Source organism: Macaca thibetana, chromosome 10, assembly GCF_024542745.1.
Source record: "Macaca thibetana thibetana isolate TM-01 chromosome 10, ASM2454274v1, whole genome shotgun sequence".
In the NCBI taxonomy this organism is placed as follows: Eukaryota; Metazoa; Chordata; class Mammalia; order Primates; family Cercopithecidae; genus Macaca; species Macaca thibetana.
In genome coordinates this window covers 7,039,236-7,061,565 of record NC_065587.1, presented here as the reverse complement: position 1 = coordinate 7,061,565, position 22,330 = coordinate 7,039,236, and the positions used below count along the sequence as shown (strand labels likewise).

The following is a 22,330-nucleotide window of genomic DNA, read 5'->3' as shown; positions in this document are numbered from 1 at the left end:
AGCCACCAGATCTGCCGAAGATACTCCTATGGGACGAGAGAGGGAGATTCAGCAGTGTCTGGTGGAGAAAACTGAGAGCTAAGAATTCAAACTGCTTCATATTTGTACCCCACTAAGTTCAGATGGTTCCATAAACCGCTAACCATGGATGCTATTATTACTCCAGAGTTCTTTGTTTAAAGTTCTTTTTATAGCACTTTGAGCTCCAGGAAGGAAAACTGTGAACTCAAATAAATCTGACCACCCAAGCTTTAAAGAGGATGAGAAAAGGCCGAATACTTCCTCTCTGAAGCCCAGAATTCCCACTCCGCCTGGAAAACAATCCCTCTGGAGGCCTGGCGCTGATGTGGCCCTTCCCGGAGGCAGGCCAGGCTTCTTCAGGCCAGAGTATAACCTGCAGAGGAACTTAAGCCTTCTACAATTTCATTCTTATTGGCTTCCATGTAGCTTTTTCTGTGCAGCTCCTCACTCGGAGCCACTTTTTCTCGCCTGGCTTCTAAGAGAATGGGTCAGGAACCGCATCCCACCCGCCTGCCTGTAGACTGAGCCCCAAGGGGAGGGGGCTTCGGGCACCCCCACGTCTTGGCTCAGCAGCAAGCGGAAGAGTTCAGCACCCACGGCTGTCAGTCTGGCACCTTTCTGTCTCCACCACTAAATTCATTTTAAATTTAAGAAGTACAGATTTGAAATGAAACCATGAAAAAGGATTTCTCTTACAATAAACACATCAATGCTCATTTTCCTTATTATTCTACTTTTGGCTATTTTGTATAAAATCTTTAATTAAAGTTTTTCTTTGAAATTGTCATTATCAACCCAGAAGAAAGGAAGGGGAAAAAGAACAACACAGCTGTGCAGATATGAAGCACTATTCAGGACTAAATGAACTGGAACGAAATAAGTAGCTTGACTGTTATGTTCTTAGTTTTGGCTCTGTATTCTCAATAGCACAGTCTAACTTGTCACTTTATATCGATTCCATCTGTTTACACTCTGCAGAGTATTGGCTTCCTACCGTGAACATTTCCTATTTACCAGCTGGTAGAGATGCGCCAAACCAGATAGGAAAAAATTAGACTGCATTCAGAACCTCATAAACACAAACTTCCAATCCAGGGACAAGCGGGAAGGGGGGCCGGGCATCGCTCACCTTTCACAAAAGCCTCGCCTCCCTACCTCTGGGCTGACGCTCTCACTGCTCTGGCAGTTGCCCTCACAGGCCAACGACTATGAATTTCTTTACTGAACATATGCATACCCTGCCTTTACCCACATTTCGAACAAGCTTACCTAAAAAGATACCCAAATAAGACCCACAAAAATGGAGAAAAGAAAGCTGACCCCGAAAAAATGAGCTAAAGAAACCTAAATGTCATAGTTGACACAATGAAGCAAAACTCTGGTTTGGGGTCTCCTTGCAGCCAAGGTGAAGAGGGAAACTTCTGCTTATATAAAGTCGACAGGCCACGTGAACCTTTCCCCACATTTGATTTTTCATTTTTAAAATGCTTACCTGTAATGTATAGCTTACAGACTTCTATTAAGAAACTCTAGCTATGCATTGAACTTATGACACAGCTATAAAAGGTGCCCCATCTATATACTGAGGGACTTCTGAGAGTGCCAGGCTGGGTGTGGTGGCTCATGCCTATAGCCCCAGCATTGTGGGAGGCTGAGGCAGGAGGATTGCTTAAGGCTAGGAGTTCAAGACTAGCCTGGGCAATGTAGTAAGATCCCATCTCTATAAAAAATTAAAATTTTAAATTTAAAAAAGCATTGCTGATCTATAAGAAATGTTTCCTTTCTTTCATTTCTTTCTTACCCAGCCCACACTCATAGGATGAGTGTTCCACCTCAACTGCCACAGGCCAAGAATCTTGGGGCCCCTAAGAGCCCCGGCCGGCCTCAGCTCACTCACAGGACAGAGCTGCACACCAGCAGGGGCAAGCCTGGAAGATCAGGAGCCACCACCCTGACCCAGCATCCTGCTGCTTGTCTGGACCTCATGGGAGAGGATGCTGCTTTGAGAAAGACAAACCAAAGAAGACTGTTTGGGTTACGTGGAAAGCTTCCCAGGTTGGGCCAATGCTGGGTACTGCCACGTGGCTATAGCACTTTGCCAAGAGCCTAGCCAGCCACAGACCACCTCACCTAAGAACTAGATCAGAATCACATTTTAGAGTAGAAAAAGACCTTGTCTGTCATCTCCCTCAGCATTTCCCAAAATGGCATTCCTCCAAGTGCAAGTTCTGGATCTAGAGTTAAACAGATAAATGCACAGAAAGGCCGACTGCAGCAACATTCAATAGATTTCTATACGGCGGCCTCCTCTGAGCCTTCACTGTGCTAACGTACATTGTGAATCCTCAAGGACTGGGGGAACAGCACTGGAGAAGCTGGGGCCAGCTCTAAGGGACCAAGTCAGCAGGACCTAGTGGTTAACTGCACGTAGAGGCTGAGGGAAAGGAAAGTCCAAGTGGCGGCCAGTTTCTGCCTTGGTGACTCGAGTGGATGAGATCCAGAATGTGGAATATGTTGCAGGTTTGGGAAGGAAGACTGTTAGTTAACTCAGTGCACACTCAGCTGGGAATGCCTGCATCCTCCCCGTTCACCCCCGCAGACATCTTTCCTCCTGGCAAATTGATCCAGTTGTTGGGAGAACACCCACCCTGTGCCCTCCCGCCTGCCTTCTTCTGTTCATTCATGAATTCCTAACTTAATGAGCCCCTGGTGTGTACACACCACCCTTCCTCTAAGGTCTAGTTCAAATCAATCACCCTCCCTGGGCACCTCCCCAGTAGCCAGTACGGGTGACTTCCTCTTACGAAGTCTTGGAGAGTTTACTGTCCATGTCTTTCAGCTGTCAGTACGAGCAACTTATATTGCTTTATTCCCTGACTCCTCTTGATCTAGGTGCTATACCACCCAATAAACACATTTTTAAACCATCATCACGTGTTGCTTATGCTTGTGTTCCCAAGGTGATTTTAAGTTTCCAGAGGACAAGAATCAGACTTTAGTCTTCTCTGTATCCCCAATAACCACATGGTGTCCCCATAACACCAGTAGGTGCTCAACAAATGCACATGATGGTAAGAGGGTGACCGATGACTTCAAAGCCTGATAACAGGTACCCCGACTCCAGTTGCATTCCCAGCAAATATACCCACAACGCTGCTGACAGCACTCTCCTAAATACATCAAAACCCCCTTATCAGAAACCTTCAATCATCCTCCTCCTGGCCCATGCCTAAGGGTTAAAACCTGGCCTTCACATGCGTCTTTTCCTCCAGTCTACCTTTTGAAACTCGTCTGTCCCAACTTTCCTTGAGAAACATAACTCTACAGAATAGCCGCAGGGCTTGTCTCCTTGTGGTGCTCTGGCCACATCCACACTTCCCTCTCCCCATGTCCTTTTCCTTTGCCAGGTTGCAATTCTGAAAACTACCCCACATCTCTTCCCCCACCCCATCCTCAACGTGCATTGCAAGTCTATCTATGGTCCAAATCCAAGCTCCAATATCACCTTCCTCACCCAATTGTTCCTGGCTATTCCAAGGAATATGAACTTTTCTACAAAACTTTCTTTATTCATACAATAATTATTTACTGAGTGCATATCAGGTGCCAGGAACTGTTCAAGGCACCAAAGTTACAGCAGTGAACAGGAGAGAAAAGGTGCCTGCTCCCACAGAACACAGATCCCAGTCATAAACAAGTAAACAAACAACATTTCAGAATGTTCTACGTGTTATGGAAAATGTAGTTTTAGATAGGGTAGTCAAAAACATCTCACTGGAGAGCTGTCTAGTGCAGAGCTCTGAAAGCTGGGGCGTTTAACTGAAGTTTACTCGATGCACAAGCAAAAGACATGGGCATGTTCACCAGAGAAGGCTCTGGCTTATGTTTTGAATGGATAACTCTGGCTGTCATGTGGAATGCAGATTGTAAGGGGCAAAAGAGGCAATGGGAAACCCAGCTAAGGGGTCACTGACAAAGCACAGGCCAGCGACGATGGCAGTTTAGGCTATAATGATGGCAGTGGGGATGGATCAGAAGTGTCCAGGTTTGGGATCTAGTTCAGGATAGAGCAGATAGAACTTGCTGATGGCCTGGATATGGGAGGGGCACTGGTGAGGGAGAGGTGATCAAGACCGGTCCTTGGTTTCTGCTTGAATGAATGACGAGTGGTAGAACCATTTACTGACTTGGGAGGAAGGCTTCTCCGGGTGGGGCAGGAGGACAGTCAAGAGTTACGTTTTTGTCTGCAGACACTGGTGAGTCTGGGGCCTCACAAGGAGATGTAAATGTGGGCACCCTCAGCATATAGCCCTCTTATCCTTCCCTGGGTAGCTTTCAATCCTAGAGCAGCGGTCCCTAACGTTCTTGGCACCGGGGACCAGTTTTGTGGAAGACAACTTTTCCATGGACCAGGGGAGAGGGGGTATGGTTTCAGGATGAAACTGTTCCACCTCCAGTCATCAGACACTAGTTAGATGATTCTCATAAGGAGCATGCAACATACATCCTCGCACGCACAGTTCACAACAGGGTTCGTGCTCCTGTGAGAATCTAATGCCGCTGCTGATCTGACAGGAGGCGGAGCTCAGGCAGTGATGCTCATTTGCCCACCACTCACCTCCTGCTGTGCAGTCTGGTTCCCGACAGGCCACCAACCAGTACAGGTCTGCAGCCTGGGGGATGGGGACTGCCGCCCTAGATGATTGCAAGCCATCTTTTAACTTTCCACGTAATAACTCGTATGCTTTATGTCCTCAAATACAAACTCCTAATTTTGTTGAGTAACTTCTATGGGCCCAGCACTATGGTGAGTTCATTTTATATTTATTCTCACACAGAATCCCAACAACACCGGGAAAACCTTGCAATATTGTTCACCCAGTTCACAGATGGGGAAAGTCTCAAAAGAGGCAAGACTAGCTTGCTGAGGATCACTCAGAGAGTCTCTGTTGGTGTTCAAATGCACGCTCGGATTTGCTAAGGCCAGAGCTCCAGACTGTACCCCCACACCCTGCTGCTTTAAACATTTACCCCTACAATCTTGTGTTTGCACTATTAATTTGTAACACACAGAAAGACAAAAAAAAAAAAGCTTAGTCTGAAATAATTGCAAATTCTGATATTGTAGAATCTTTGCTGTAGTTTCTTCATGAAGGCTTTTGTAAATTAATGATAGAGCAACCAAAAATAGGTCCTGGGGCAGAAGTATTCTCAATATAATTTTTAAATAAAATGCCAACGGATTATTTTGTGATGTGAGATTCTCTAGATCAAAATATAAGTGCTACTCTTCATTTAGATGCACGTAGACACAAGAATAAAAGCTGTGACATTATTAATCACTATATTCAGTTATGATTGATAGGCTTTTCTGCGGGGAGGAAAAAGTGCCTCAGATACAATCTGTCCCAACAGCTCTACGATATGCTAATATTTTCTTCAGATGAAAGAGGAGATGTGTTCAAATACCTGCTACAATAGGCAATTAATACCAAGTGCACCAAAGTAGAGCTGATGAAAGCAGGATTAGGGGAATATTAGGAATTAACCAAGAGCTTGCATGTTTTAGTAAATGGCCTCATTTTGAGCTTGACACAGCCTTTCTGTCAGGCAAACAGACTGCATTCTAGTCTATTCATTCATACTAATGTAGTGTTATAAAATTAAAGTGTGTTTATGAAATGGTGGCGATTCTAACAACTGATTCTTTATCCCTTGAATATTTAATTTTTAAGTGTCTTTTTAAAGAAAATTCACCTCTTTAAGAGAATGAATCTCCCCACCACTTTTATCTCTTCTTCATGAGGATATTACAGAGCAAGCCAGCAGCTCAGCAATTATAATTATTTACTAATTGCTTCTGAAATGACTATCTCCACACACCTCCAAGGCACCAGGGTAATCCCATAAAAACCTGTGTCAAATCACTCGGTGTCCAACAGACACGCTTGTCACAGCTGACTGGGTAGACCAGATGTTCTGGCATCATGGTGCCTGAACCTTCAAGCATTTTTTTTCTTTTGAGAGCTCCCTGACTCGGGTAGTGACATGGTACAAGAGGAAACAGCCTCGGGCTTTGGATGCTCTCTTTTTCCTTTTATACTTCTTTAACTGAATATATATTCTTTAATTCCGGTCTTCAGTGAAGAATATATTTTTTTTGAGGGGGAGATTCACGACCTTCTGAACATACACTGTATTCCCACACAGGTCAGAACAGCTTCCTGTTTCTCAGTACTTCCCTCAACAGGGCTTACAATGAGCCCTCACCCCACCTTAGATGGTAAGATGGGATTTTCTTCCTGTCTTAGCCACTCCTATCTTCACCTCTTGTCGGGAGTTGACAAACGATAGATGGAGTAAAAAACCTGACACTTGGTTAGCCTGGCAGCACACTGCATCTTTGTTCAAGTTCCTTCTGTCCTGGCAGTCCTCACCTGAAGAATGTGAGGAAGCTGTCTGAGGTCTCGGGCGCTGCCACTGCTACAGGATGGAACTGGGACCCCGCAGGCAGAGACGGTGCATGAAAGACTGACGAGGTGGAAGGAATGTGAAAGGCAGGACACTAGAGAGAAAAGGGAAGAAAATTCCCAAATGCCCAAATGCCTTTCTGCTCCGTGGACAGAAAGGCAACTCTGTGGTTAGAACACAAGGCTCCATTGACTTCTGCGGTGATGATGAACAGAAAGACTTCTCTCTGTGATGGACTGGGTCTAACTACAGGCATAACAAGTTGTCACATTTGCTGAATGCAAAGTAAGCATCAACATATGCCTGCTTAACCTTTGTTCTCAGCTTCCCTCCATATCAATATGGGATAACAACGGTACCTGCCTCATGGGATTCACCTGGGAATGAAATGACTTAATACGATAAAGCACTTAGAAAAGCTCCTAGTAAGTGCTCAGTGCTAGCTATTATTACTAGAGTTGGCAAAATCTGAAAAATTACATTAGTGTCCATAAGATTAAGGCCCCACTCGCCAAGAGGGGTCCCTTCTGTAGGTAGCTGTAGCAGATGCATCAGTTGCCTTCCCAAATCCATTCACCTCTAGTCACTTCTCTCCTTTACTTTTTCTTTTTTCTGAGATGGAGTCTCGCTCTGTCACCCAGGCTGGAGTACAGTGGCACGATCTCGGCTCACTGCAACCTCTGCCTTCCAGATTCAAGTGATCCTCCTGCCTCAGCTTCCCAAGTAGCTGGGACTACTGGCGTGCACCACCATGCCTAGTTAATTTTTGTATTTTTAGTAGAGACATTTCACCATGTTGACCAGGCTGGTCTTGAACTCCTGACCTCAGGTGATCTGCCCGCTTTGGCCTCCCAAAGTGCTGAGATTACAGGCGTGTGCCACCGTGCCTGGCTGCCCACTTCTCCTTTCTAACAAAACCCTCTATTTTCCATTTTGTTCAGACATCCGCCCTCCTTCGGTGGCCATGTGCTTCATAGGAGGGAACCCAGTGGCCGCACCAGGTGGTGATCAAGGTTGCTCCTGGCTGCTGGCAGGAACCAATTCCCTTGCCCATGATTGCTTTAGGTGTGGGGCATAATTCCAGGCTGTGGGACACAGGGAGGGACTTTCTCTTATTTTTACAGTCATATTGGAAAAAAGGCCCATTGAAAAAAAAAATTGACATCAAAATATCTGCCTGAAGTGGTGGCAACCTCCTGGTGACCAGAAAGAGAGGTAGGTGGGTTAGTCAACCCTAGCCTCCACTCCCTCCTGACTTCTTGGGTGACATAAGAAGCTCCTTATTTTCTAAGATAGTTAAGTTGGAGCCTTCGGTTTCTCATAAGGGAAAAAACCAAACATCTCTGTGGCCAAGGGGCTGCCACCTGGTGGCAGATAAAGACGGCCACAGCAAGGGTTTCAGTGGTGTTCGGCAAGGAGAACAAGCGTCACCCATCAGTGGGGGAAGGGACTCACATTTACTGAATATCTGCTGTATGCAGGGGCTTTGACAGCGGCTTTGCTTACATTTATTCTTGTCAGTACCCTGAAAGGTAGGTTTTGTTGTCTCCACTTTAGAGATGAGGAAACTCAGAACAAATGAGAAACCATCCAAGGCACCCCACCACCATCAGCAGCAGAGGCAGCGTTTTAGCCCAGGAGTACCTGATTCTCCACAAATCCCTCTGGCTCCTAGGAGACTCTGAAGACAAAGAAGCTGAAGACCAGAGGACTCAAGAGCCAGTCCAGGAGATGCTCAGGCAAGGACACAGCGGGGGCCACATGAATGCAGAGGATCATGGTTGTGGCCAAAATGAAAAGCAAGGGCCAGGAGAGTGACAGCAAGTGAGGAACGCAACAGGACTTAGCGTGGTTGTTGAGTGGAACCTGAGTGCAGATTAAACCAGAGCCAGGACCAGGTGGATCCTGAAGAGGACACGATGAGAACCACCCTGGGCTTACAGAGCCTCCTCCACCAAACAGAGAGCGCCTCTTCCCATGAAGCCATGGGGCACAGTCACCAAAGACGGAGAGACGAGACCCAGAGATCATCCAATCTGGCCTTCTCCCTTGGCTTAGAGAGACAATGACGTTCAGAGAGCCAAAGGGTTCAACTGGATAATGAGCATGAATGTGAGCATCTGTTGGAGGGTCTAAGGGCCCGTGAAGAAGAGAGATGCTCACAAACCAGCCATCAGACCAAGCTCACTGCAGAAGAAAACAATTAGGTTTTGTTTTCCCACTGCTGATTATTTGCTGTTGTAGGAAGGCCTGGGGTTCCCGCTGCTGATTCTTTGCTGTTGTAGGAAGGCCTGGGGTTCCCGCTGCTGATTCTTTGCTGTTGTAGGAAGGCCTGGGGTTCCCGCTGCTGATTCTTTGCTGTTGTAGGAAGGCCAGTCCACACATGGATCAGCAGAGACTGGCTCCAAAAATTCAGAGACATCTGCATGCATTCGTGGCTCCAGTAAGCCACGTGGACTCATATTTAAAATAAAATAATTAGCATTCTTTCATTCCCAAACTGTAACCATCACCCAGCAATGACATGTGTATGAAGAGAGGCTTACTTAGATAATTCCTAAGTCTTCCTCTCAGTCTCCAACATTAGTGTGTGACCTTTAGAAGGGTCAGAGTCCTCATTAGAAGCATGCTACTGCACCCAGCACACAGTTGAGGGGTGTACTGATTTGTTCTCTTTATTTGGAGGTGGAGCGGCTAGAAAGGAATGAGATGCATTTGTGTTCCTACCTGTACTTCAAAGGAAGCTGTAGGGACAAGCATAATAGTAGCAGCTGGCATTTATTAAGTGTTGCAGGTGCTTTATTCTGGATCTCTTTAAGCCACACAACAGCACATCAAGGTGGTGGCTGTTATCCCCACTGACAGGTGAAGAAACTCAGCGATGAGGGCTTGCCTGGGACCACGTGGCTGGTAAACGGCAGAGCCCCAGGATGGAAACTCAGGTCTGCCCGGGTCCTGGGGTCAGTCTCCTCCAACCTCCCCTGCCTGCTCAGGGTTGGGGTCGTAGGTAGAATTTGGGTTACAGTCTGTGCTGGCTGGAACACACGGCAGAAAAAACCCTCCAGTACTCTGGTACTAAGTGTTACCTTTTCCCTTCACCTGTTTGTTCTCATGAGCAATTGTATGAAAACTACCTGGGTTTCCACTCTCAGCAGGGTGTTCCATGGGGAGGAGGATGGGATAAAAATTAACTGAAAGGATGGACAGCGATGGAGTTCCATTTGAGATTTGCTCACCACAGCCTTATTTTGGGCCATTGACAACCCTGGCCTTTGTCTGCATCTCCACACTCAAGGTCATGTTGCATTATGGATCCTTAACAATGTTTCTGCTGCTGTAATAATTGTCATAAACAATGGACTTTTTGAGAAGCATATCATGATGAACACAGTTTAAAGAGAGAAAAGACATATACCCCTAAGTAATATCAATTGCACGACAAATTTCTTGCAGAATAACAAATGGGTCACAGCAAAAGCAGCAGACCTGGGTTCCTACTAATATCAACTATAGTGAAACAGGTTTTTAGAAACACATAATGCTAAGAAACTATCATATTGAGATGAATTTTCTGGTGTTAATGGTATCAGACAGAGAAATTGAGACAAACATTTTGTGCATCTCTGGCTATTTTTGAGTATGAAATATATGAGTCTCAGAAGAGTGCAAAAAAGAAAGAAAATTTGTCACATTTCAAACCAACATATTGAATCAAATAAATTAAACCATGATTCTCAAACTGCTCATGCAACTGACAGGCCCAAATGCATTTTAAAAAGGAGTCTGATTCCAGCCCCTGAATGACATTATCATCTCCTCCCCTCCTTAGCTGTGTGCTGTGAGATCTAACCACAATCAGCAAATAGGAATGATGCTATATGCTCTTTTTCTAAACACACAGTAGCTTTCATGGCTAAATTACTCAATACTTAAGTATATATCACTTTGAGTTTGACTGGTTATTTTTACTATGCAGCTCTTGATTGGCATTGACTGCTGCAAAGCAGCCGTTTTCCCTTTCTAAAGAAAAACCTGCTCAGTCTTAGACAAAGACAGAAAAGGCAGCCCTACTAATAATGATCTAAAGTTAATACAAAAGCAATTAATATTCCAGGACTTCTGCTGGTGTCACTCATCAAAAGAGATGCCATCCAAGACAGCCAAAGTAGTCGGAACGCAAGCTTTCGCCCTGGCTTGTTATCAGAAGATCTATTTAGTCGGACAATGTTGATATGAGAACTCGGATGATGAGGTGTGGCTCATTTTCTACCATCTACCTCCGCTAACAATTACTGCTGACGATGGGTGGGGTGGGGGGAAATCGTGTCTTTAAAATCTCTATTACCTTTTCTCCCACTTGGATTTCAAGTTCTCTTAATGTGTGGCAGCAATTCATTTCATTCCCACCTTCCCTTAGAAACAAACAAAAAAAAACTTTATTAAAACATTTTAACCAAATAAGTGTTTACATAGGATATGCAGAGATCAAAATTACAAGGATTTCCAAATAATCTATTTTAAAATGCAAGGTATTTCTTACAAGCTGCTGTCTGCCAGGATCGTGAACTTGGGCAAATTACTTTGTTTCCCCCAGCCTGTTTTCTTATCCGTAAAATGAAATACGGTAGCATTTACTCCTCCTAAGGTAACGTGCAAATTAAATAATTACAGCTGACACTTAATGAGCACTTACTGTGTCCCAGGCCTTAACAAGCCTCATCCCATTTAAGCCTCTCAACAGCTCTATGGATTTGGGACCATTATCATCCCCGCTTTACCGAGGAGACTGACAGGGATCTTAATAGATGAGGAAAATGAAGGTCACATGTGAGGAAGTGGAGGCGCCAGTGTCAGACCCAGGTGCTCTGGGTTCACATCCAGTTCCTAACCTCTCTGCTGTGGCTGCAGCACTTTGATCTGACCACTGTGGGGCTCTACGTCCCCTCAATAGCTCACTTTCAGCTGCTCAGTGAAGGTTCAATGTGTCTGTACCTGGGTTCCATCTGCTTGTCCCTATTCACTGGTTTTTATTTTGCATTATCTGTGTATCTACAAACCACGGCAGAGCCCCTCCTTGGGACAAACTGGTAGGGTGAGGGTAGGAAGAGAACACGAGGAGGCAGAGCTGGTGACCCCACTTTACAATGTCTGTCCATGCCTCCTACCTGCCAGGTCTGGGGCCATGGTGCTAAGCAAGACACCGCCTGTACTGGTGACAGTGACGGATGGGAAATAAGCAAACAAGTAATGTGAGTTGAAATAATAACAGGTGCCATGAAGACAATAAAGATGGGCAGGGAGATAAATTGGAGATGGGGGAAGATGGGATGACTCTCTGGATGGAGTGGGTAGCAGGTCTCTCTGGCCAAGTGTCTTTTGGATAGAGGCCCACAAGGTGAAGGGCCATGAAGCCTTCCAGGCAAAGCAAAGGGAACAGGCAGCTGGCATGAAGCCCTTGGCTGGCAGGAGCTCAGCAGATCCCAGAGTCAGTAGGAAGGAGGCCAAGGAGACCAGAGCTGGATGGGCAATGAGAAGGTGTGCAGGCTATGTTTAGATGGAGGCAGATGCCAGGCCTGTGAGTCTGTGGGCCATGATAAGGAGTCTAGACTTCAAAGGGTAAGGGGAAGACACTGGAGTGCTTAGCAGAGATTAAATTCCTTACATAGGAGGAAACTGAGTCTCAGAGGGGTTCTGTTCCCAAGTGAAAGATAGGACCTGATCAGGAATCCAAATCTATAATGCTACGTTAAATGTAATCTTTTAAATGCTGTTTAATAATATATTCAATAGATACAAAACACTATTTGTAAAATATTTAGGAATTAAAGAATAAGCCAGGCGTGGTGGCTCACGTCTATAATCCCAGCATTTTGGGAGACTGAGACGGGCAGATTACCTGAGGTCGGGAGTTGGAGACCAGCCTGACCAACATGGAGCAACCCCATCTCTACTAAAAATACAGAATTAGCCGGGCGTGGTGGGGCATGCCTGTAATCCCAACTACTCAGGAGGCGAAGGCAGGAGCATCACTTGAACCCGGGAGGCAGAGGTTGCAATGAGCCAAGATCACACCATTGCACTCCAGCCTGGGTGACAACAGCGAAACTCCATCTCAAACAAACAAACAAAAAAGGAATTAAAGAATAAAAATTAAACAAATGTTTGTTTACTCAACCCCAGCCCCCATCCAACTGAAGCAATGCAACACTACCAGTGCCTTGGAACTCCAGGAAGCCCTCCCTTCCCAATCACATCCTCCTGCCTAGTTCTAGCCAAGTTGGTCAAGGCTTTGTCAGGTCCACACTGCAGTTCAGCCTCTCCCTTTAATCAATCCTGCTTCAGCCTGCTTCCCTTTACAGGTGTTTTCCCTCGTCTACATCTTGCTCCCCAAACTCCATCTCAGTGTCTGCTTCAGGAGAATCCAGCCTATGACCATTTATTGTCAGGTACTAACTTAGTGACACCAGCTTTCTTTAGATTAATATTGAATGGTATGTCTTTTTACATCTTTTCACTTTTAACCTTTCTTTATGTTTGGGTTTAGGTTTTTCTCTTAGTGGATTTTACTATTTGTTATCTAGACAGACAATCTTTGTCTTTTAAGTGGACTACATGATAATTGAATGTGTAAGTCTTAAAATTTATTTTGCCACAAATTAATGTAGTTACACTTTCTTTTATTTTTTCTATTGCATAATTATTTCTATCCTTTTTCTTTTAGTCTTTTTAATCCTTTCTATTTTCAAAAAGTCAATAACTGGAATTTTTATCCAGTCTGATAATCTCTGTCTTTTAACTGAAATATTTGATCCTTTGCATTTAATGTAGTTATGTTATATACAGATGGGGGTAGGTCTATAAATTTATGTTCTCTATTTGTAGTATCTGTTGTAGATTTTTGTCCCCTTTCTTACCTTCTTTTGGATTGAGTATTTTAAAATCATTTCATTTTTTCTTCCAAATGTTGGGAGTTAAATACTTTGTTTCTATTCTTTAGCAGTTACCCTAAAAATCACAATGTGCATATATAACAGTTCAACGTATAAAATTAATCAATATATTTATCCTCCTGCTGGCTATCAAATAGATCTTAGAAAACTTTAACTCAATTTATCCACACTCAGCTGATCGTTGTCTAATGTTTTAACTCTGAACTTTTTATTTAACACACACAGACATTTTTGTAACCACCTTATAGAGCCAAAAATCATTTCTATTTACCCATATTTTGCCACTTTCTTTGCTTTTCACTCTTAAATTCTCAGACCTTTCACCTAGGATTACTTTCCTTCTGCTTCTAGCAGAATCAAGATCTTTCAGTCAAGATCTGCAGGAGATTAAATGTCTCAGTTTTTGTCTGAAAAATGTCTTTAACCCTCAGTCTTTATTTTTTTAATGTTTTCTCACTGACTTTTATGTCTATAATATTCAAATATTCAAAATAAGCTGTCCAAATCGAACTGACCTTTAGAGGCATTCAAATTCAAAATGTTTTACAACAGGTTTTTTAAAAAATATAGGTTCTGGCTGGACGCGGTGGCTCGTTCCTATAATCCCAGCACTTTGGGAGGCTGAGGCTGGTGGATCACCTGAGGTCAGGAGTTCGACACCAGCCTGACCAGCATGGTGAAACCCTGTCTCTACTAAAAATACAAAAATTAGCCAGGCGTGGTGGTGCACACCTGGCCAAAAGCCTTTCTTATTTCTTTCTTCTCTTCCACAGGCTAGAGTCAGCTAGACCTGACTAAAGTCGGCTTCACATCTACTCTGTGAACCAATGCTCTGCTGATGCTGTTTCCTTTATCCATCTGAATCTCTGATACCCAGACTGCCAAAGGAATCTTGCAATACACAGTATTGGTGAATAAATTCAGCTTCAACAGAATTCTCAGGTTCTTTAGGAGGTTTTTCTTCAGAACTCTCAGTAAGTCTTCTTGTGTGGTGCTCAGAAAGCTTTGAAACACTTCTGCTAAGATTTATAATGATTGTTTTATATACAAACGATTGTAGTTATTCTTCATGGAAGCAGCATTGTACCAAGCGCCACGTGGATTATCTAATACGCAAAGGCACTCTCCGTCCATATGTAGAAATGTCCTACACGTCCATCTAAAGCAAATCTCAAAAGGTTCAGCCTGATCATTTTAAGCAAAATCATTCATTGGGTGTTTCTGAAGAGATGATGATGACGTTTCTACTGTTATTATAGATGATTCAAGGTCCTCTATACTCGATACAATAGTTCCACATTTTGCCCTTACCACCTCTCATACATTCAGAGACAGACACTTTTAAAATATCATTCCAGGTCATACCTTTTTAATCTTCACGCTGCTTCCAACTTAACCAACTACTATCGGATATTCAGGAACTTCCTCAATATGGTGATTTTCATACATGACAAGTTCTGGTAAGGCCAGGACAGAAGAAATGGCATACTCTGTCTGTGTTATGTTCACTGTATGTTATCAGTGGCATTGAGTTTTGGCTGGTATAAAATGTGATATCCCAGCCAGGCACGGTGGCTCATGCCTGTAATCCCAGCACTTCTGGGGCTGAGGCAGGTGGATCACCTGAGGTCAGGAGTTCGAGACCAGCCTGGCCAATATGGTGAAACCCCATCTCTACTGAAAATACCAAAATTAGCTGGATGTGGTGGTGGGCGCCTGTAATCCCAGCTACTTGGGAGGCTGAGACAGGAGAATCACTTGAACCCGGGAGGCAGAGGTTGCAGTGAACCGAGACTGCACTCTTGCACTCCAGCCTGGGCAACAAGAGCAAAACTCCATCTCAAAAAAAAAAAAAAAAAGTGATATCCCCAAACATATTTCCAAAAGGGAACTGCTGTGACCAGAATATGAAATCCTACCACCACAAATTCAGGGAATTTGAGCTGCACCTCCATCTATGTCCCAAAATCCAGCCCCAGTGTAATGACCTGATAATGCAATCACTACCTCTTATTTTTATGAAAGTTGATGTGAAGAAATTATACGAGCTCTGGTTGAAACAGTTCTTGTTTGAACACAGTAGGCAGAGGTGCCAGATGTTTTTACTTTTTCCAAGTACTCCAGTATCACTAGATGAGGGTCCCATGGGCTATCACAGAAAAAACTTACTCTTATTTTTAGAAATACAGTATAGAGGCTGGGTGCAGTGGCTCACGCCTATAATCCCAGCACTTTGGGAGGCTGAGGCGGGCGGATCACCTGAGGTCGGGAGTTTGAGACCCGCCTGGCAACACGGCAAAACTGCATCTGTACTAAAAGTACAAAAATTAGCCGCGCATGGTGGAACACACCTGTAATCACAGCTACTTGGGAGGTTGAGACAGGAGAACCGCTTGAATCCAGGAGGCAGAGGTTGCAGTGAGCCGAGATCGTACCACTGCACTCCAGCCTGGGTGACAGCAAGATTCTGTCTCAAAAAAAAAAAAAAAAGAAAGAAAGAAAAGAAATATAGTATATAGTATAGAGTTCTGGGATAACAAATATTTTATGTCAGAACACTGAAAAGATTATTTCATTATCTTATAGCCTTCACTGTCACTGTTGAGAAGCTGGTGTCAGTCTAACTGTCACTCCTCTGAAGTCAATTCTGTTTTTCTTCTCACTGCCTATAACATTTTCTCTTTGGTTTTGATGTCTGCAGTTTCACTGTGATAATGTCTAGATAGGCATTTCTTTTTATTTATCTGGCTTGAGTTTCTCAGCCACTATCTTTTCAAGTATGATCTCTGCCCCGTTCTTTCTCTTATGTTGCTATGGGTTGAAGGTGCTCCTCCAAAATTTAGGTGTTGCCACTGTGAGAGGATTAAGAGTTGGTTAGGCCTGAAGGTTCCGCCCTCTTGAATGGAATTAGGTGCCTTTTTTTTTTTTTTTCTGAGATGGGCGTCTCACTCTGTTGCCCAGGCTGGAGTGCAGTGGCATGATCTCAGCTCACTGCAACCTTCGGCTCCTGGGTTCAAGCGATTCTCCTGCCTCAGCCTCCCAAGCAAGTAGCTAGGACCACAGGCATGCACCACCACACCCAGCTAATTTTTGTATTTTTAGCAGAGACGGGGTTTCACCATGTTGGCCAGGCTGGTCTTCAGCTCCTAACCTCAAGTGATCCACCCACCTTGGCCTCCGAAGCATTTTGAGCTCATTCATAAAAAGGAATGAGGTACTAATTCACGCTGTAACATGGGTGAGCCTTAAAAACATGTGCTAGACACAAAAGATCAGCCTTCTTGATTGGCACACAGGTCACAGGAGCCTGGGATTACAGGCGTGAGCCACTGCGCCCAGCCTCAGATGCCCTTATAAAAGGGCTTGTCGGAGGGCGCCAATATTCTCTTGCCCTTCCTCCTTCCACTATGTGAGGATGCAGTAAAGAGGCCCTCACCACACACTGCTGCCTTGATCTTGGACTGCCCAGCTTCAAGAACTATGAGAAATAAATTTCTTTTCTTACAAACTATAGTACCCAGTCTCAGGTATTCTGTTAGAGCAGCACAGAACAGACTAAGACAGGTATCTTTTTGGAAATCCAATTAGAAGTATGGTAGGCGTCCTCTTCCTGTCTTCCATGTCTCTTATGCCTGTCCTCCTAATTTTGTATTTTTTGTCTTTCTGTACTACATTCTAGGTAATTTCTTCAGAGCTCTCTCTCATTCCACAAATGTTCTTTTCAGCTGTGTTTAATCCACTATTTTTAGCCATCCACTGTATTTTAGATCTACAATCAGATTTTTCAGTTCTATTTTATACTTCTTCAAATATTCATTTTATTGCCTGTTTTGCATTCATATTTTGAATCTATTCTTTCATTTCTTTAAACATATTAAAACACTAGTTTTAGATTACACACATGATAGTTCCAATATTTCAAGTGTTTGGAGACCTGATTCTATTGGATATGACATCTATTGGTTTGCAGTCCTCATTCTTTGATAGTTCCAATGTTTCGAGTGTTTGGGGATCTGATTCTATTGGGTATGATATCTATTGGTTTGCAGTTCTCATTCTTTGATAGTTTCAATGTTTTGAGTATTCGGAGATCTGATTCTATTGCGTATTATATCTATTTGTTTGCACTTCTCATTCTTTGATAGTTCCAATGTTTCGAGTGTTTGGAGATCTGATTCTATTCGGTATGATATCTATTGGTTTGCAGTTCTCATTCTTTGACAGTTTCAATGTTTTGAGTGTTTGGAGATCTGATTCTATTGGGTATTATATCTATTTGTTTGCATTTCTCATTCTTTGATAGTTCCAATGTTTTGAGTGTTTGGAGACCTGATTCTATTGGGTATTACATCTATTAGTTTGCAGTTTTCATTATTTGTCTCTTCATACGTTTTTTAAGATTTTTTGTGTGTGATCTGATGTTACTTGGCACTTTATCTGTGGAATTTCTTCAAGGGATAGGTTGAAGATGCATTCTTTCACAGAAGGGCACACCCCGCCCAGGACTACTCAAATAAGTTCCTTGCCTGAAACTTTTCTGACCACATAGCATGAACTCAAGCACAGACCCTCATGCAAATCAATTTGTAATTACAATTTTCCCCTTATTCACTCAGCACCAGTGTTGAAATAGGTAGTTTTCCTCATTGTGCCCTTTTGTGATGAAGGTTTGTATTTGTAATCGCTGAGGGTGTAGGGTCCTTACTTTGTAGGCAATCGTCCTTTGTTAGGTCCTTCCACCTTGGGAAGGCCTTCTAGGCTTTTTCTCTTGTCTCCGTACTCCAAATGGCAAAACTGAATACACAAATTCACCAGGATTTGGCCAATACCCTCAGGGTAGAAGCTGACTTTACAGAGTGCTCCCTTCTCTAGATCCCAAGTTTTACTCTATGTTTGGCCTCTGAAGATTCCTTACTTTCTTGCCAGCTCAGCAATGCATTAAAATGTATGTATATATTTTGCCTTTTATCCAGCATTTTAATTATTTTCAGTAGAAGTGTTGTTCATGGTACATAGCCTACCGTATTGCTAGAAAAATAAGTCTCTGTTTCCTATAATGTATTGTCTCCAACAATGAAGATAATTCTGCTTCATGAGTAAATCAGAAATCTTTCAAATTTAGTTTAAATGTTTAGCCTTTTATGTTTAAGAGAGTAACTCATGATCCCTTTCATCTCAAATTTATTAGACAAGTTTCACAATAAGGAAGAAAGGCTCTCCTGCTTTCAGTTTTTCCAGTTTTAGCTTTCCTAACAAAGAATATTCATACTAGTTTACTGTCCACCCAAGAACGTTATTCATAAAATTGGAATGGTTTTATGTCAAGAACAAGAATATGCAGCCTATAAGACAAACTGTCATTCTTTTGAAAGAGCCTGGAAATCATCTTAGTCCCCACTTAGCACCAACTAAAGAGAGCACAGAGAAGTTCCAAAACATGGAGGGGATGATACTGTGTCACTCTTGCTGGAGCTGCTGCACTCATTCCTTTTTTTGAGACCAAGTCTCACTCTGTCACCCAGGCTGGAGTGCAGTGGTGCAATCTGGGCTCACTACAACCTCTGCCTCCTGAGTTCAAGTGATACTCCTGCCTCAGCCTCCCGAGTCGCTGGGATTACAGGCACACACCACCACACCCGGCTAATTTTTGTATTTTTAGTAGAGATGGGGTTTTGCAATGTTGGCTACGCTAGTCTCGAACTCCTGACCTCAGGTGATCCGCCCACTTCAGCCTCCCAAAGTGCTGGGATTACAGGCATGAGCCACTGCTCCCGGCCATCTTTATTTTTTTTAATTGTGATAAACACGCACAAAAATCATAACTATTTTTAAGTGTGTAGTTCAGTAGTGTTAAGTATATTCACATTGTTGTGCAAAAGATCTCTAGAACATTTTCATCTTGCAAAATCAAAACTTTACACCCATGTATAGAAATTCCCTATCTCCCCCTCCTCACGACACAAATTCTTACACCTAAACTGTATCAGTGATGCATCCATCATAAAAGCCATGATACCAGAATTTTCTAATATTTCAGGATCAAATTTAATTTTTTTATCCCCTTAGGAAGGTCAGTTCTTCATTCTATGATTTTGTCCATCTTTTGTTCATATTAAATATAGTTTTCTCTTATCAATTGATGTGAATTGGCTTTTGTGGGTTTTTTTCAGTGAACTAGATAGTGTATTTATAATTTCAACTTTTATTTTTTATTCGGTTTTTTTTTTGAAACACAGTCTCACTTTGTCACCCAGGCTGGAGTGCACAATCTCAGCTCACTGTAGCCTCCACCTCCCGGGCTCAGGTGATCCTCCCACCTTAGCTTCCCGAGTACCTGCGGCATGCCACCATGCTCAGCTAATTTTTAAATTTTTTGTAGAGATGAGATCTCACTATATCATCCAGGCTGGTCTCAAACTCCTGGGCTCAAGTGACCCTCTCACCTCAGCTTCCCAAAGTGCTGGGATTACAGGTGTGAGCCACCACATCCAGCCTCAAGTTTTATTTTAGATTAAGCAGTACATGTGCAGGTTATATACATAGGTATATTGCCTGATGCTGAGGTTTGGGGTACAAATAATCCTGTCACCCAGGTAGTGGGCATAGTACCTAATAGTTTTTCAGCCCTTGCCCCCATCCCTTCACCCTCTAGTCATCTGCCGTGTCTGCTGTTCCCATCTTCATGTCCACATGTACAATGTGTAGCTCCCCACTTGTAAGTGAGAACATATGGTATTGGTTTTCTGTTCCTGCATTAATTTGCTTAGGATAATGGCCTCCAGCTGCAAAGGACATGATTTCATTCTTTTTTATGGCTGCAAAATATTCCATGGTGTACATGTACCACATTTTAAAATTTAATCCACCATTGGTAGTCACCTTGGTTGGTTAATTCCATGTCTTTGCTACTGTGACTAGTGCTGTGATGAACGTATGAGTGCATGTGTCTTTTGGTTGAATGATTTGCTTTCTTTGGGCTATATACCTAGTAATGGGATTGCTGGGTCCAATGCTAGTTCCAAGTTCTTTGAGAAATCTCCAACTACTTCTCATAGTGGCTGAACTACACATTTAATTCTTAAATATAAGTGGTTACACAACTCCTGAGGAAATGAGGTTTATTCATTTAAAGTCAGATATAAGTAAATATTTTTATTACTAAAACAGTATTTCCCAAATCATATACTAGAATAAATAATTTTACGGCTGATTGAGACATTAAAGGTCAAACTCCAACCTGCTCATGTTGCAAAAAAAAAAAAAAAAAAACACCAGTCCCATGCTTTATGCAAAAACTATGAAATACTCAAGTAGCTCATACAAAGATCTTTTTTTTAAATTTCTAGCCACGAAAACACCATCACTTTCCAATGAACAACAGTAAAAATGTATAAAAACCTACAAATTTTAAATTTGGCAATTTAATATTTTACTTCAAAATTAAATTCCATTAATTCCAATTTTAAATATATTGCAAGTAAACTATTTTTGTCTGGTTTTAATTTGCTATGTTTACATTTTATTACAGTATCATTCCTCTTGTTCTGAAATACATCCTATATAGATGCTAAAATCTTCCCTAAATAAAACTTGACTGGATTAATTCCATTAAATTCCATATGGACAAGCTCTACAAACCCATCTTCCATATATAGCTGTTGATATGATTAGTTCCAATGGCTTCACGTCATAGCTCTTACTCATCATTTCAAATTTCACATTTTCACATGAGCAAACCAAACACTTACCTCTTTATGCCATTTATATATAGGTCAATTCCACCAAACCTGGACAGAAAGGCAAGGTACGGTACAGTACCAGAGGTGCTAAGGGGGATCTACAGTCAAAGGAGAAGAATGACAACATGTTAGAGAATTAAGATCCAAGCAATAGACGGTGAAGCAGATTTCTAAATCACAGCTTTCAGGATGTAATAGAGAACACTATTAAGGGGAAGAGCATTCCATCAAACATTTAAATACAAACTGCTTAACCCAGGTGTCAGGGTGAACATGCATTCTCAGCAAATAAAGTGTAAATAGCACCCTAGAATGCCAGTCTATGCTCAACTGAAAGTCAATGAGTTACCTACAAAATTATTTAAAATCATCTAAAAAATAAAATTAGCATAAATATACTCTCTATATACTCTAATATGTGTTATACATATAATACATATTAGAAGCTGAGGCCATAGCACAATTGTATACTGAGTGTCACGTGAACTTCGTACACGACTTTGTATATATAGTTTTAAGGTAGAAAAAAATCCTTTTTAAATTAAAAATTCCACAAAGGATATCATTGGGTCACGTGGGTCAATACAGACTGCAGATTTAAATAAAAGTATTACCTCAATGTTTAATTTGCTGACGTTGATAGCTACACTGTGATTATGTAAAAGAAGAGCTCTTAGGAAATGTACGCTGATGTTTTTTGAGGTAAGGAACTATGATATAAGCAACTTCCCCTCAAGTGTTTTTTTGTTTGTTTGTTTTTGTTTTTATTTTTTTGAGATGGAGTCTCGCTCTGTCATGCAGGCTGGAGGGCAGTGATAGAATCTTGACTCACTGCAACCTTTGCCTCCCCGGTTCATGCGATTCTCCTGCCTCAGCTTCTGGAGTAGCTGGGACTACAGGCGTGCACCACACCCAGCTAATTTTTGTATTTTTAGTAGAGATGGGGTTTCCCCAGGCTGGCCAGGCTTGTCTTGAACTCCTGACCTCAAATGATATGCCCGCCTTGGCCTCCCAAAGTGTTGGGATTACAGGCATGAGCCACCGCACCTGGCCCCCCTCAAGTGTTTTTAAATATATATATGTGTGTGTGTGTGTACATTGTTTGTGTATGTTGTTTGCATATACACACACACAGATAATGAGAGATCA

General features: G+C 42.7%; 3 protein-coding genes across 3 annotated transcripts in view; 2 read left to right on the top strand and 1 right to left on the bottom strand.

Moving 5' to 3' along the window:
- The window catches only part of PARVB (parvin beta), a 695,786-nt gene that overhangs the window by 273,249 nt on the left and 400,207 nt on the right, over positions 1 to 22,330 (top strand). The gene's annotated exons all lie outside the window — the stretch shown is intronic.
- The window catches only part of SAMM50 (SAMM50 sorting and assembly machinery component), a 718,434-nt gene that overhangs the window by 464,476 nt on the left and 231,628 nt on the right, over positions 1 to 22,330 (top strand). The window lies entirely within an intron of this gene.
- EFCAB6 (EF-hand calcium binding domain 6) overlaps positions 1 to 22,330 on the bottom strand; it is a 310,246-nt gene that overhangs the window by 239,191 nt on the left and 48,725 nt on the right. Inside the window, 2 exon segments of the mRNA XM_050805818.1 lie at positions 10,838 to 10,904; positions 21,191 to 21,279. Of these exon segments, the coding sequence (XP_050661775.1) occupies positions 10,838 to 10,904; positions 21,191 to 21,279 (156 nt within the window).